The sequence below is a fragment of the Eurypyga helias genome, unplaced genomic scaffold, assembly GCF_000690775.1.
Source record: "Eurypyga helias isolate BGI_N326 unplaced genomic scaffold, ASM69077v1 Scaffold14758, whole genome shotgun sequence".
Classification (NCBI taxonomy): Eukaryota; Metazoa; Chordata; class Aves; order Eurypygiformes; family Eurypygidae; genus Eurypyga; species Eurypyga helias.
Genome location: NW_010266360.1, coordinates 10,324 through 25,276, shown reverse-complemented (window position 1 = coordinate 25,276; position 14,953 = coordinate 10,324). Strand labels below are relative to the sequence as shown.

At 37.9% G+C, this 14,953-nt stretch overlaps 1 protein-coding gene across 1 annotated transcript; it reads left to right on the top strand.

The window, feature by feature from the left end:
* Positions 1 to 298: 298 nt before the first annotated feature.
* On the top strand, positions 299 to 12,489 carry LOC104513633 (semaphorin-3C-like; the record flags this gene model as incomplete). Its single annotated transcript, XM_010157059.1, has 6 exons — positions 299 to 387; positions 2,344 to 2,385; positions 3,664 to 3,821; positions 6,802 to 6,869; positions 10,006 to 10,136; positions 12,022 to 12,489. Coding segments are annotated over 6 exons (902 nt in total), but the record flags the coding sequence as incomplete, so codon positions are not given.
* Positions 12,490 to 14,953: the final 2,464 nt, after the last annotated feature.

Here is a 14,953-nt window from a genome sequence, read left to right as displayed (position 1 = left end):
GTAATTCTAACTCCAATCTTAAACCAGCACACCAACCATGACTTTGTGTTTGTAGATGAGAATAATACTATATACAGACATGTACAAGTTATCCACAGTCTGTGACTTCTGAAGGAATCATCTCATGGTTCTTTCTGACCCCAAACCCTAGAAATTACTGAACATCTTTTAATATCTTTCTCTATGTCATAGTGCTTGCTTTGATGGTTAGTTTTCATAATTGATAATGGTGCGTCTTCTTTTTTTTTCTTTCTCTCTCTCTCTGCCACATGAGCTCACTTTTTCTCATCTTTTCCAGATCAAGGAACTGTACAAAAAGTTGTTGTCCTACCCACCAACTTCTCTGCAAGTGGAGAACTCATTTTGGAAGAGCTGGAGGTTTTTCAGGTTTGGCTTGCTCCTACTTTTACTCTTCCAATGTGTATGTTCACACAAACACTTTGTTCTAAGAGACTTTGGCAAGGGCAACTGTGACTTGATAAAAGATCAAGTAAATGTGCATACTGTCAGCTTGATACCCAAAGAGGAATTTATGTTATGAAGGCTGTAACTAGCTTGAGTCCTTTTTTTCCCCCTATATTTAAGTTGCTTATTTTTATGTTGTTATACTGGCTAGAAGGATTTTGATAATCACACTTTTACATCATTTTATAGTGGCTGCCAGAAGGCCACTTTTATCACTGGCATCACGTATCGAGAGTGTCACTATTTACAGATAGAACATAAGATTTTTGTACTACTTTGATTATCTGATAATCTTCCTGATTCTGAGCTGCAGAATGGAAGCAAACTAGTGTTGTTTTTGCTTAACTCCAGCTCATCAAAGCCACATGCCTCTGGAGTCAAGAAAGCTACAAGCTTAACACAACATAAGCTGAAAAGAAACACAAACAACTACAGGGAGAAATAAGGGAATAGTCTCTGTCAATCACTCTGGAATGTAGCAGCTTGTAATAACCTAAAGAAAATGTTCACCCTCATGTTGAAAAATCCCCGTCAAATTTTTGAGTGGGCTATTCTTTAAAAGAGGTAGTGTCAGGCAAATGGTAGTATGCATCTATAAACTTAGTTAAGGGTTTTGTCATAGGCATTTTTCTATTTCACTGAGGAGGTAGAAAAAGGAAAAGTTAAGCTTTTTTATCTAGACAGGCAACATTAACAATTTCTTTAAGAAAAGGAATACACTTTATGTTAACCCTCATAAAGGCATAATCAGTCTTCCTAGGCTTTCGTTGAAGACTTCCCTTTAAAAAAGATATATGTGAGCAATATTACCTAAAGAGCACCCTTCACCCAAGTGCTACTAATTCCACCTGCTGAAAGGTAAATTAACACAGCAAGCAGATAGATGGGCTGAGAGGAATCCTGACCCTAAACCTTGTTTCTGGGCCTCCATGCACAGACGTTTTTAATCCTGAGCCCTAAAATTCATAATACCATAACCTCTGTCATTGCGGTCTGTGGGGGCAGCATGGAGTATTTTGATGAGTTTCTCCAAGAGAGGGGGAATGAGATCCCTAGCTGTGTGCTAGTAAATATCAAGAGTAAGCAAAGCACTGATTCCTTTCCAGAGTATAAGCAAGGAAATGAGAATGTGGCATCAGATCCAATGTTGCATTTGACCTTGAGTCTCCAGAGAGTTCATGAAATACTACAGCAGCTCAGACCTTTGCCAATTCACATGATTTTCAGCCAGATTTTCTAGTCTTGGCCCCCCTGTTCTGCTTGTAGTCCACCACAATTAATCCTGGCCCACCGTTACGGCTTTCCTTTGTCACTAAGAAACTTCTAGTGACAAAAAATCTTCAAAAAATGCTGAATATTTTTATTACCATCAATTTTATCATTTGTTTGGATGAGAATAATGAATTGCTTCACTTGCTTAAGGCAGTGAATGTAATAATTCCTTCTCCAGCTCTTTAACGTTTGGTTTGGACACAAAAAAATAATAGACTGCAGTGATGACACACAGTAGTATACAGTACTGTCTGGGAGAGAAATGTTCAGTAACACACATGCCATTTTTAATGGCTTCATAACACATTGCTCCTATATTGCTGAGGTAGCACAGACACAGGTTAATTAGAAATGTACAAAAACTTGTTGATACACATGAGTAATAATAATGAGGTTGAGTTTAGCCAATACATTTAGTGAGACATTAATTTTATTTATGTAATTTGTTTAGTTTAAATAGCCAAAAAAAAAAAAAAGTAATGATGAGTGAGTGATGCCTTTCCAAGATATGGAAAGGTATTGTTTTTATTGAATTTTAAATTTTGATGATGGGACAGTATTAACAAGACAGTCCTTGTAAATGTGATTTGGAATTTTGTCTTTCAGAGTAATTCTCCTATAACAACAATGAAGATTTCATCTAAAAAGGTAAAGAAAAGTGGAATACTTATTTAGTGCTTGTTAATTGAGGAATAAATTGGCTTAAAGATGTTAGAATAGCAACTGTTGTGCAGCATGCAAGATATAGACAGGAGGTTTTCTGTAATGAATGTGGAGAAACTTGACTGAAGTTTGCATGAGCTGTTTATGTGCCCCAGAGCCACTAAGATAAAACATTTTCTATTCATCATATATAATTTCTAATACACTGAAAGTGTGACATTTTTTGTTGTTTTGCTTGACAAGTAAGGAAAAAAAAGTTATAAAAGAGGAAATCTGCCCTCCCCTTTTATTCTATAAGTCTAAACAGACTTTCCAAACAGAAATTTTCCCTGGGAAGTCTGGTCAATGCAAAAAGGCAGTGTTGGGTCTGTTGAATCCATGGTGCAATAATGTGTGTTTGTTTATTAGTAATAATGAAGGCAATAAGACTGATGAAAACAACCAAAAGGATGTCTACAGAAATGTTAAACACACAAACTAAAATACATATCCCATGATCTTCAAGCAACATGTTGCTGAGTATTTTACAAAACTACTAATAAGTAAACGTTATTCACTAAATTGATTTTGGTGTAATTCTTTAGTTTTTTGACAAAAAGATCAATGGAATTTCTAGGGTTTTCTTTAAAAATAATATATATTTTAAGAATAACTGATTAATTGGTTCTGAGTAAAACAGTCATTTTGGCCCAGATTTTGGTGATGATCCATTCACCTTGAACTTCTTTTGCAAAAGATCCTATTTATTACAGAAGTTCTCTTGGATTATTTTTCCAGGTATATAAGGCTATCATCATCTGGCCCTAAACCCCAACATAATCTCTAGTTTTTATGTCTTGGAAATCTATGCACTGGAGAATCCAACTAGGAACTCCGCATAATATTTGTTAAAGTGACTATGTGCAGAGAAAATACTTAGTTCAAAGGCTGGAACCAATAATCCTTACTGAAAAAGAACCAGATTCTCAAATCTGAGCGATATTAACCCAGCCTGTCTGCCCCAGAACAGAACAATGACACTCAATGTCCAAAAGACATTAACATTCCCCAGTGTTTCTAAATATTTTCTAAGAGGAAGGTGGAAATATTATAGCCCTGTTCACCTGGGAGATTTCTGTTTATCTTGGCTTTATATATGTTAGTGGCTCCCCTCTTGGTCTTGAGTTAATTCCAAAATTAATTGAAGGGCTTTTAGGTGTTTTAGCTGAGTCTCGGGTGAAGCTCTTCCACATCTGAAATAAATCTTTCCATTTCCTTCTACAGCAACAGTTGTACGTGAGCTCGGATGAAGGGGTCACCCAGGTATCCCTGCACCGCTGCCACATCTACGGGACTGCCTGTGCCGACTGCTGCCTGGCCCGAGACCCCTACTGCGCCTGGGATGGCAACTCCTGCTCGAGGTTTTATCCCACAGGGAAAAGGTAAGCAGTATTAAGCAGCCCAATGAAGTCTGCAAGGAAAGAAGGCTTTTGTTCTGCTATGTAGCCTGGGGTGTTGGAATGGAACGGAGAAGAGGGATGTCATTCCTTTCAGGAGCATGTACAAACAATGCTTCTGTAGCTACTGTGCTTGGCATTGTTCATCACCTAGGAGTGTATGCTGCAAGAGTGAGTGCTAAAGAGCTTGCCTTTTCATGTTTAAAGTAATGCACTGAAGAAAAAAAAAACCACCCTAACAGTTCCTAATCATAAATATTAATCCTTCTGTCTCATCACACAAAATCAGTAAAACATTTATTCCCTTTGTTTAAATTCAGATGCTCACTATGGATGTAATTATGATAGCCTCAAATACAGCAAAATATCTCTCGGGCTGTCTGAGGAATAAAGTAATTTATTTCTTTTGTTCCTCATTTGCTCCTAAGTGAGAAGAATTATTTCCAGTGAAATTTTAGGCAAATGTGATTTCCATGTAATGCCTGCAGATTTGGGGTTTTTGACATGAGATTTATTAAAGCAGACAGGGAAAGCAATTTCTCTTTAATTTACAACAGAGCTAATAGTCTATCTCATAATTTTTATGCAAAACAGGAGCCTCTTTTCTCCTCCCAAGGGAAATATTTAATAGCAGGAGACTGTACTGAGCTCTTGTATTATTAAGATTTCACTTCATATACAAACAACGCTTCAGAATACACAATGAGGTGTTACTGGAGGGGAGAGAAACCTTTCAGGTGTATGCCAGAGCTTTACCCACTATGTGCCACTGCGCTCACTGCCTGCACCTGAGCTGCAGATGCAGAAGACCAGATACAGAGAGTGGGCTTTAGGCCTTTACCTACATGGAGGGAGACAGTAGACAGAAACAGGCAAAGCTTGGCTCAGCTCTAGTGACCAATCCAGCCGGTGACAATGTCATCCCCTGGAATTAAAGACAGTTATTTTTGTAATTGCAGTTTTCTTGACTCATTCCTTTTTTGAGATTAACGGGTAAAACCCAACCTGGCCATTTAGCAATTGGTAAAGTACCTGGACTTTTTACTGTTTTCACTCAGCATATTCTGCCTCCAGTCTGCAAACTGATTGTTTTCTTCCTTGGAACAAAGGTCAGAAGACAGGGGGAGGAAAGAAAAAAATAAGTCTCGAAGTCTCAGACCACCTAACTCCTACACTAACATAGCTGCCGCAGACATAATGAGCAGTCAGGTATACCCAGTCTGTGCTGTTTCCAGTGGACTCCTTTACATCCCCATTATATACACCAGGGTTATTTACACTGGGACTTGCTTTCATGCTGACATTTTGTTTGCAGTTTGTTTTTTATATCGAACCAAAATAAACACCTAAAACTGTATGGAAAAAAAATGGTTTTCATATGTGAAGGAAATGAGTTGTCCCTTTATCTAACAGGAGAGATTATGAAGGAGAAAACACTGGTAATTAGAGCCAAATCCTCTAGTCTAGACAGTTGTATCTGCTGGACACATTTGCTTATTTGCTTCTTTTGACACCTCTGTCTCCCATGGCTCCTCTGTGAGGAACTGTGTGGTTCCTCATCCACATTGGTTTACCTCAAAACACCTGAGCGTATTATCTTTATTTCATAACCAACACATGGTCAACCTTTTTTTGTTTTTAATAAATACCAAACTGTAAGTTTACATTCTCAGAACTGCTTAATGCAAGCAGCATGCCATTGCTGACGCTGTGGAGCAGCTCACGGTAGCACAGGAATCCTGAAATTCGCTCAGAAATTCTTTGACTCAGATACACAGTTCACAAGGGTTAAGATCCCAAGGCATAAGATGAAATATTTTTGATGTTTACCATATACTTGGAATGTCAGAAATTACTCCTTTGAAACATCACCTTTCAAATGTTTCGCTTTAAAACAATGCAGTGAAGGATCAGGTGACACAGGATTATAAACACTGTCTCTGGGTGTTTGTGCAGTACCTGGTATAACATGGCCATAGAGGCATCACCCTTCATTCAGCGGTACTGGAGCTCCAGGGGCTTTTTATGGTTTCTGATCTTTCAAATCATTAGTGCATAGTTCAGAATACAGCTGTTACACATCCCAGCTGCATCCATTTGCAACAATCTATCACCAATGTATTTTTTTTGTTGAACTTGATAAATACTGAACTAACTTACAGAACATTCAGGAAACAAAATAATATATCTTAAGAATAAAAATGTCATTTACCATATTTTCATGCACTGAATTCTGTGAGCTATGACCTCTTGGCAGTGGAGGACTGAAATGCCAGTATTCCCAATCCCAGTAAACTCTCTAGCTAACTGCTACAAAATTGTGATTTTGCATCTGTCATCTGAATAATCTCACGAAGTACTCTGAGACTTGGTGAGTTTGAGTATCTTTTGGAAATAGTCACATACCCTGCAGCAGAGGACAGAACTGAATCTTAGCTCTCCATGAGGTGAATAGTCACTCTGCTACCAAGGTGGCTACAGGCAACAAAAATAAGGTGCATGCCAAAATCAAGGAGAGAACATGCTCTATATCATAATTTTCTGTCAGTGCATTAGATATGAGCACTGTGTCTCTTATGCATCTCATTCTTAAGTGCTTGCCTTTATGAAGAGTTCTAGCTGGGGGTTCTGGCTTTGAATTTCAGGACTTGCAACAGTGAACCTATATCTGTTTCATACATCACCTCTAACCCTTCCATCTCTGTATCTCCATTGAAAAACTACTTCATCTACCAAAAGTACAATTGTTCTATAGACTTTGTCAAACTGATTATTCACTCATACATATCTTCAATCTAGCGAGCCTGCCAAGAGTAAAGCACACTCACAGTAGGTCATGAACTATCCCTAACAGTTCATCTAGTAAAAAAAATCCCCAAAAAGCAACCAAACCCACAAAGAAAAAAACATTTATTTGCAGTGTATCTGTCTTGGAATAACATTTTGTTTTTACAAAATATTTCAGGAGAAGTCGTAGGCAAGACGTGAGACATGGAAACCCTCTGACTCAGTGCCGAGGTTTCAACCTAAAAGGTACTATAATTTAGAGATCCTTGTGCTATATAAAGAATGCATGGCTTTCCTTTATGTGATTCATCATAACTCACATTATCTGTGTGGTTTAGTGGTAAAGCATAATTATTTTCTAAGTCTGAGTTCTGTTTTGATTTGATTTTAACATCTTTCCTTGCAATTACATCAGACCTGCATATATATGATAAAATTATGAACTATGACATACACAGTTCAGCTTACATGAAATGAGAAGCTGACAGTGTTGACTAGAAGCAGGTACAGTTAGTTTGAGGGCTTTTCTATTTCTAAATCACTTCAGTCTTTATTAATGTCTCTTCATGCATTTAAGTCTTGGACCTCAGAGTTATTCTGAATATTTGATGCATATTGAGTTTTGGAGCACATCTTTCAGCAAACAGCAGGTTTTGGGCTGTTTTTTTGAGTTACAATTATTCTTTTCTCCCTTTTTGTGGAAAAATAAACCATTTAAAATTTCCTTATGAAGACTATTTCCAGCTGTGCAACTCTTTAGTCAGCCTGGCATTGAGTGAGTGGACAGGGGAGCCAATATTCTGCCCTCTCAACTACCACTTTCTCTGGATGGATGGACACCAGTCAAATACGGACAAAGTCATACTACTGGGAGACACATACATAAAGGCAGCTTAATCCTCTTCAACCCCCTGCATGTCTGAGCTAGACAGTGGCAATGTATGCCATCAAACCAACAGCACACATTAGAGCATTATGCTCCTTTCACCTCTGTTTCCGAGCATGCATTTTGAAGTCCATTCTCATTTGTACCATCCAGAGACCAAATAATAAACCTGACTGTAAATTTATGATTGATATTTTTTTAAAAAAAGAAAATTGCTTTAGGTTTTACATGTGAAATACTCAGTTAATAATGGTGTCTGCTGGGTGTCGGAAGAATCCTCTGGATCAAAACAGACCACAGCAGTCAGTTGGGTGGAGATCCCTCAGCCCAAATGTGACTAATTGTGCTCTAGCTGCCAATCTACAGTGCCAGCAGGTCTTTCCCCATGACTCAGTATTAGGTCTTTTCTATGTATATGAATAGCTTGAAACGGTAATTACAGAAGATGACCCCACCATTAGAGTATGCACCTGAGCTCTGAGAGTTCCATACTAAGGCTTAGGCTTTGAATCATGAAGTAACCTGAGCTGTGTGTCCTACCTTGCAGGCATGTGCTGTGACCACCCACCCATTGCCTGTCCCAAGGGTGGGTGTCTCCTCTTTCAATGTGGAAAATGTGAGAATGTCAACTAACTGCTTTCTGGGCTGAGGGAAAACAAATGTTTAAACCTTGACAGTCTTGTGAAACAGGTTTCTTGTTTTCCAAACATTATTTTTAATCTGGATGTATTTATAGGTTTATGTATTTTAGCAACTTTATAAAGGATGTTTTGATGACAGCAGTGGGATATAGCATAGGTGTATAGCAGTTGTTTCCCCAGTGGAAAAAAAGATAAAAAGAAACAGCAACTTGGACTCTTGAAAAATATAATTAAATCTATTTATAGCAAAACTACTATGTTTTGGGAAAAAATGAAGTCTGCCTAAAGGACAAAAGAAAAGAGAGTCAGGCAACAGCAGCAAATCTTCCAAGTTCATAGGGAACTATAATGGTGAAGCGAAGTCTTTAAACATGATAGGTTGCATGCCTTAGAGCTCTCACCATGTGTAAACTGAACATTTTTGGCATATTACAGTTCTTAAATAGCTCATCAAGAACTAAGGGTCTTGTATGATTGCTTTTCAAATGTTCTGTTTAATATAGTTATGCTTGTGTTAGCCCTCATGGCCGTTAGAGAAACGCGTTTGTTTTCTCAGTCTTTTTCTTAGCATATATAAGTAGTAGAAGTATGGAGTAGGTAAGAAGCTAGATATATATGGATCGATTAAACAGACAAAAATGCCTTTCTGTGGTACATCTAGTTCCAGTGTAGATAAAAATAATAATGTGTTACAGCTGCGATTCTCACTGTTCTACAGCTATAGATAGGTCAGCCTATAGCTCTTTGCTAGCTTATGGTCTGAATGCAAAATATTTTCACGTTATTCTCCTAAAAATTACAATTGATTTTGGTACAACCTCGGAAATGTGCTAAAAACTTTGAAGGACTAGAAATAAGCAAAGTCTTCTTCCTATAGTACACTACATTCCAATTTCACATATCAGTTGATGAAAGAAGATGAAAAGAATGGGAGATAGAGTCTGAGGAAAATCAGTCTTAGGACTGTGCAGAAACAGAGTCAGATATTAGAGGTGTAGACCTCTAGGTATTTGCATTTTTCTTATTGTTTGGTATCCATTGCTTCTTTGGAGGAAAAAAAAAATCATATATGATGTAAGCTTATAAATCTGGAATTGTATTGTTTTCAGGACAGATATTATGATTTGGGCCAAGCAATGAGCATCTGAAAGTTCCTATCGGTAACTGCCAATTGTTCATCTAACAAGACTATAAAGGGGTACAACAAGTCTAAGCGATGACATACACTCAGCACTTGCCCAGGTGTTGCCAGAGTGATGTAAATCTGTCCTGCTCTCTCTTGCTGGCCTGTCTACGTATTCATTACATTTCAGATTTAGAGCCAAGTTCCTTCCTTGCTTTGAAAGAGAAGGGGAGGAGTGGCAGCCAAGCCTGCCCTCTCTCGCCTACCTGGGATGCTGCACGGAGCTGTCTTCAGGGCATGCTGCTGTATTTTGAGTCATGCAGCTGTGTTCCCCCAGCTTGTAAATGGTGAAGTGTGAAGAAATATATTCTCCTTTGGATAGTTCCAGTCAGGCGTTCTTGTGGTAGTAGAGAATGATGTAATTTCAGAGAACAATATCCCTGAGCTCAGTTATCCCATCAGCAGAGCTTACCAGCCCACAGGCATCCTACTGTCTCAGAGCAGACCATCTCAGATTTGAATGACTGGTATTTGCAACTGGATATGTTTCTTCACATTTAATTTCATTTCTTCGAAAACTCTGTGCCCTGAATTACTTAGAATTGTCCAATATCAGGATCAGATATACTTCATCTTACCTGTTTGGCAAATATTTTACTTGTGTTGCAGTTACTTGCTTTTTACATCAAATCACCATTCAAAGTAGCCTGACCACTTTTATTTTCTTTCTAGCATACAGAAACGCTGCAGAAATAGTTCAGTATGGAGTAAAAAACAACACCACCTTCCTTGAATGCACACCCAAATCTCCCCAGGCTTCTATTAAATGGCTGCTACAGAAGGACAATGACAGGAGGAAAGAGGTGAGTAATGTGAGCAGCAGCTCAGGAAGGGACCTCAGTCAGTATCTAATCCACTCCTCGGACTAAGGGAAGGGAGCGTTTGTTTTCATCCTACAGTGAACCTGGAGAATTTGTGTGGAGGCAAGACAGTTCCCAGCACTTCACTCTTATAAATAAGGGCAGGCTCAGTATAGCTGGGACTTCACTCCTCAGCCTCAGTGATTTCTGACAGGCCAGAACAGCTATCAGAAAATTCCTGTCAGCCCCTAAAGTCAGGGAATTAGTTAATTAATCTTTCTTCACACCTTACTAATTGCAAACTCAAGGTTTGCAGCAGTCAAGACTTCTTACTGATCTGAGGAAATAGGGATAAAAGCAGTAACTTGCGTAGAGTTCAGGAAGGAGTAGCCCTTCTGTGTGATTGAAGAGATAAAAGGTAAAATTGGGAGAAATGTGAAAGGTTTCTTTAGCAAGAAACTAGTCCAGGCTAAGAACACGTATTGACAAAAGCATTTCCCCACCATGGTGCAATCACATTTTCCATTACTGCACTCTCTAAGGCTCTCAAGTTTCAGCACAGTAATACAGAGTATGATTGTTTATGGGGAATGTGCCTTCCTTAAGTAATATAAAAGGGGAAAAAATCCATTTCAAATCCAAGGCAGTTACTATATGAATAAAAAGGAACATCTTTTGAAAGGAAATATTAAGTAATATGGTGTCTGTTGATAGATTATAAATACTGAAAAGCATTATTCGCATATCAGGCCGTTTTCCAAAATCAGAGAGGACTTGCAAGCCTTCCACTGAGTCTTTCATGCTGTTTTTCTCATGTACTCTTCAAAGACTCAAGACATATCCTGGCAATGTAGGTGCAATTCTTTAACCCTTTACTCCAGCAGAAAATCTCCCTTTTTTGTTCTTATGTTCAACTGTATTACAGTCAATGCAGTTTTAAACAACAACAGACACACTGAAGGGTTTATATTCCTAGCTCTCAGATTTCTGCAAATCTTTCCTCCACAATATCTACAAAAGTTTACAATAACAGAACAGCATAATAAATATATGAATCCAAAGAGAATGAGCTATAATGCGAAGTTCAGTGGCAGAATTAAAAAAAAAAAAATCATAAAAATACCAGCACTGGTATTCTTTCATAATGGATTAAAGTAGCAATTTTTACTTCACAGCTGATAGGCAAAGGGACATGTGCACAGTCATTTATAATCGGATGATAACAAGTTGTGGTAACTTGCTTCCTTTGGATGATGTGACCATCTCCTGGGACTCTCCAGAGTCTGAAGCCAGAAAGGAAATAGGACAGTAGAAAAATTGCTCTTGGTTAGCAATGAGCCAAGTCCCAGCTGAGACCACTGCAAAGAAAACTTTCATACCAGGCTACAGACCCTGCAGTGCTGATCGAGTTCTTCAGAAGTTAGCCCCACCTTGTGTTCAATGACAGATCAACCCCCAGTTCTGCACCTTTCTTCCATCTGTCTCAGCAGCAGCCTCTGATGCTGGAAGAGACATTCGCGGGGACGTAAACCTGGCAAATGGAAGTTCATTTCCTCAGCTCTGGTATTTGAACATTATGAAAACTTTTCTTTCATATAGTCTCCAGATTTACATCTTTGACTTCATCCTTATCATATCTATTGTAACATACCAAATAAAAATGCTCAAGTCATTCTCCTTAGTGACACTTACCTACCTTGAGGTAAGTTCTCTCCTAACAGTAGCAATGACAGTGGTCTCTGGGAGATGTGATAAAGCAAAACACAGTACCTTAAAGAAAACTTTTAAGAAAGAAAGAGGTATTGGTAAGTCCCACTTCTAAGAGGTCCAACACTGTGTTGCTCCCTAACATTCCCTAAAAAGTTCCTCCTGCCTTTTTGCCCTTCAGGTCAAGCTGAATGAGAGGATCATAGCTACTGAGCAAGGACTCCTCATTCGCTCTGTCCAAGACAGCGACCGGGGGCTTTACCACTGCATCGCAACAGAGAACAGCTTCAAGCAGACTTTAGCAAAGATCAATTTCAAAGTGCTGGATTCGGAGATGGTGGCCTTCATGACTGACAAGTGGTCCCCTTGGACCTGGGCCAGCTCGGTGAGAGCTCTGCAGTTCCACCCAAAGGAATTTGTGGGAGCTTTCAGCCACTCAGAAATGCAAATGATTAACCAGTACTGCAAAGACAGCAGACAACATGGTCAGCAGCGGGAAGAATCCCAGAAGATGAGAGGGGACTACAGCAAACTAAAGGCCCTGATCAATAGCAGGAAAAGTAGGAATAGAAGGAATCAATTACCTGGATCTTAATTTGATTTTTTAGTAATAGATATCTTTGTCCTCACCGTAGGGGGCTTATATTTGTCTATTAAGAATGAATTTGAGCAAATCTGATAAAAAAAAAAAAAATGAAAATTGAACCAGCCTCAGAAAATATCTGTCTCCCAATAAAATGCAGTGTAACTTAACTAAAGACAACAATTCAGAGCATTTTCTTTCCTAGATGCTTACTGACACTAGGTTGGGCTCTGTTCTAGAAGCAGAACTGGATATTTATCTTAAACCAGATTTATCTTTAATGTCTCAGTATTTAATTACATCTGAATAGAACCTTTCACAAAATCAGTCTTGCAACTCTGGAATGGTACGAACCAGACTGGTGGTGAAAGAATCTGGGTTAAGATGCATGCTCAAAGTAGGATGGTACTAAGATTTCCTTGCACTGCATTTAACAACATGAGTTTCTTCTTGTTTACTGTTCAATATCGGGTTTACAGCTTTCACTCGTTGTTCAAATTGTGTGAATGCGTGCTGATAGGAAACAGATAAATTATAGTAGAAATGTTTCATTCATTCAGAGGTCAAAAGAAGGAATGAGTAGAAAAAAAAAAAACAACAAAACCAAAAAAAATTTATAGTTTATCAGCGGAAACACTGATTATTGTGCATAGTATGAGTTGTAATAAATTCATGAGTTCTGGAATGTAACTTAAAAGAACTGTGCTCATATTGATTTTTATTAAAATAGGGTGTCCTATAACACTACATAGCTTTATGAGTGGCACAAAGCTAAGATGAGAATGTTCATTATACATACAGTTTTGAAAAACACTTAAGTGACTTAGGTATTTTAGCTATTTTTCAAAGAGTTACAAAGAGTTTTTCAAAGAGTCTCCAATTTTTTCAAAGAACAGAATGTGAGTATACTGTACAGTGTTTACTCAGAAATGAAAAACAGAGTTTATATTTAATCTGTTCCATGATTAAATTGGAGCTGGTCTGCAATGTGGAAACAAGTCATAAGTGTCTTCAACAATTTTAAAATATTATTTTTCCAACTGTTTTCTCAAAGATGCAGATATTTTGAATAGAATTTCTTAAATTAACCCATTTCTGTTTTTCAGTCCTTGTACTCTTTTTCTTTTCAATATTGTTTTGACAATTTCTTCTTCTTTTCAGTTTTCTGCTGAAAAGATCAGAAAAAGAAAAAAAAAGAATAAAACGAGGAAAAATAAAACTGAAAAATGGGTTTGGGTCAAAAACCAAAAAGTATGACAACTTGAGAGGCATATTTAAGCAGAAATATTTTTGTTTAAGAAGCAGCTGTCAGGTCTGATGAAGTATGTTTAGTTGAAAATTGAGAACCCATCAAGTCATCCTGGGGAAAACTATCAATTTTTTTTTATTTTTTTTTTTAGCAACACGAATGCCAAAAAATAGGGACAGATCTCCCTCATTTCATTATGTAATAGTGTTCCGGAAACCACTGAGACTGTTCAAAAGAGAGAGTTAACAGGGATTTAAAATGTATGAGTACTTTAAAAAATTGTGGTTGATTCCATGATATTTTATGACAATATACAGAAATATAAACTAATGTTCAGGTTAAACAAAAAAAAGGAAAAAAAACAGACAAGGTAAGAAAAAATATTTTTTAGAAGTTGTTGGTACCAGCCAGTAACAGCTGGATGCTGTATTTTAAAACATAGTTTTAGACATCTTAATGGTCTTTGTTGAAACTCTTTGGGCATTATTCTGTTTCTGCTTCTATTAGAATACTCTGGGAGTAACTACAGGGTGTAGGAGGACACCTCTGGATTTGTGCCAGTGTGAATTAATATCCAGTGCAATGGAGTTGACTCTGGTATTTACCTGATGTCAGTTAAATGTGTCACTTTGTCACCACCTGATGCAGAATAGGTGGGAAATGAGCCCTGATCGATCAGACCACTTAAACACTGTCTCTAAGTCCCTTTGACGCTGGTGGAAGCTCTTTGAATTTAATTTCTGTGCTTACTGCTTTCTCCAAAGGGGATGGCACTGCCAACCTGCTCATATATTGCCATCTAGTTAAGTGCTTTCCTTATTCAGTGCCTACATGAATATTTCTGCTATATGTAACCACTGGTATCTAAGGTCCTTCTTATGGAAACCATCGGGAAACTTTCCCTTTGACTTCAGTGAGAGGATATGGCCCCAAGAGCTGGCAAAGCAGAGTCTGGAGAAAAAAAAAAAAAAAAAAAGAAAGGAAAATTAGATGGGTAAGGGAAAATAAGATTTTTAATTTTTTTCCCCAGCTGACTTTCACTGCAGCAAACTGCTTTGTTTTTTTCTGAGGGAAACTGACTTCTGAAGTTGTAAGTAAGTGACAAACCAAAAATCGAGTGCCACAAAATAAAACTACCTCCTGGAATGACACTAGTGCATGTACTCTGAGTGCTGCCATGCTCTTCCTATTTCCCCAGCAGATTCACTGCAGTCAGTGTGATATTAATGTCTATTCTGAGGATCATAATTGCTTCCAGATGGAATACAGTGATTAATAGAT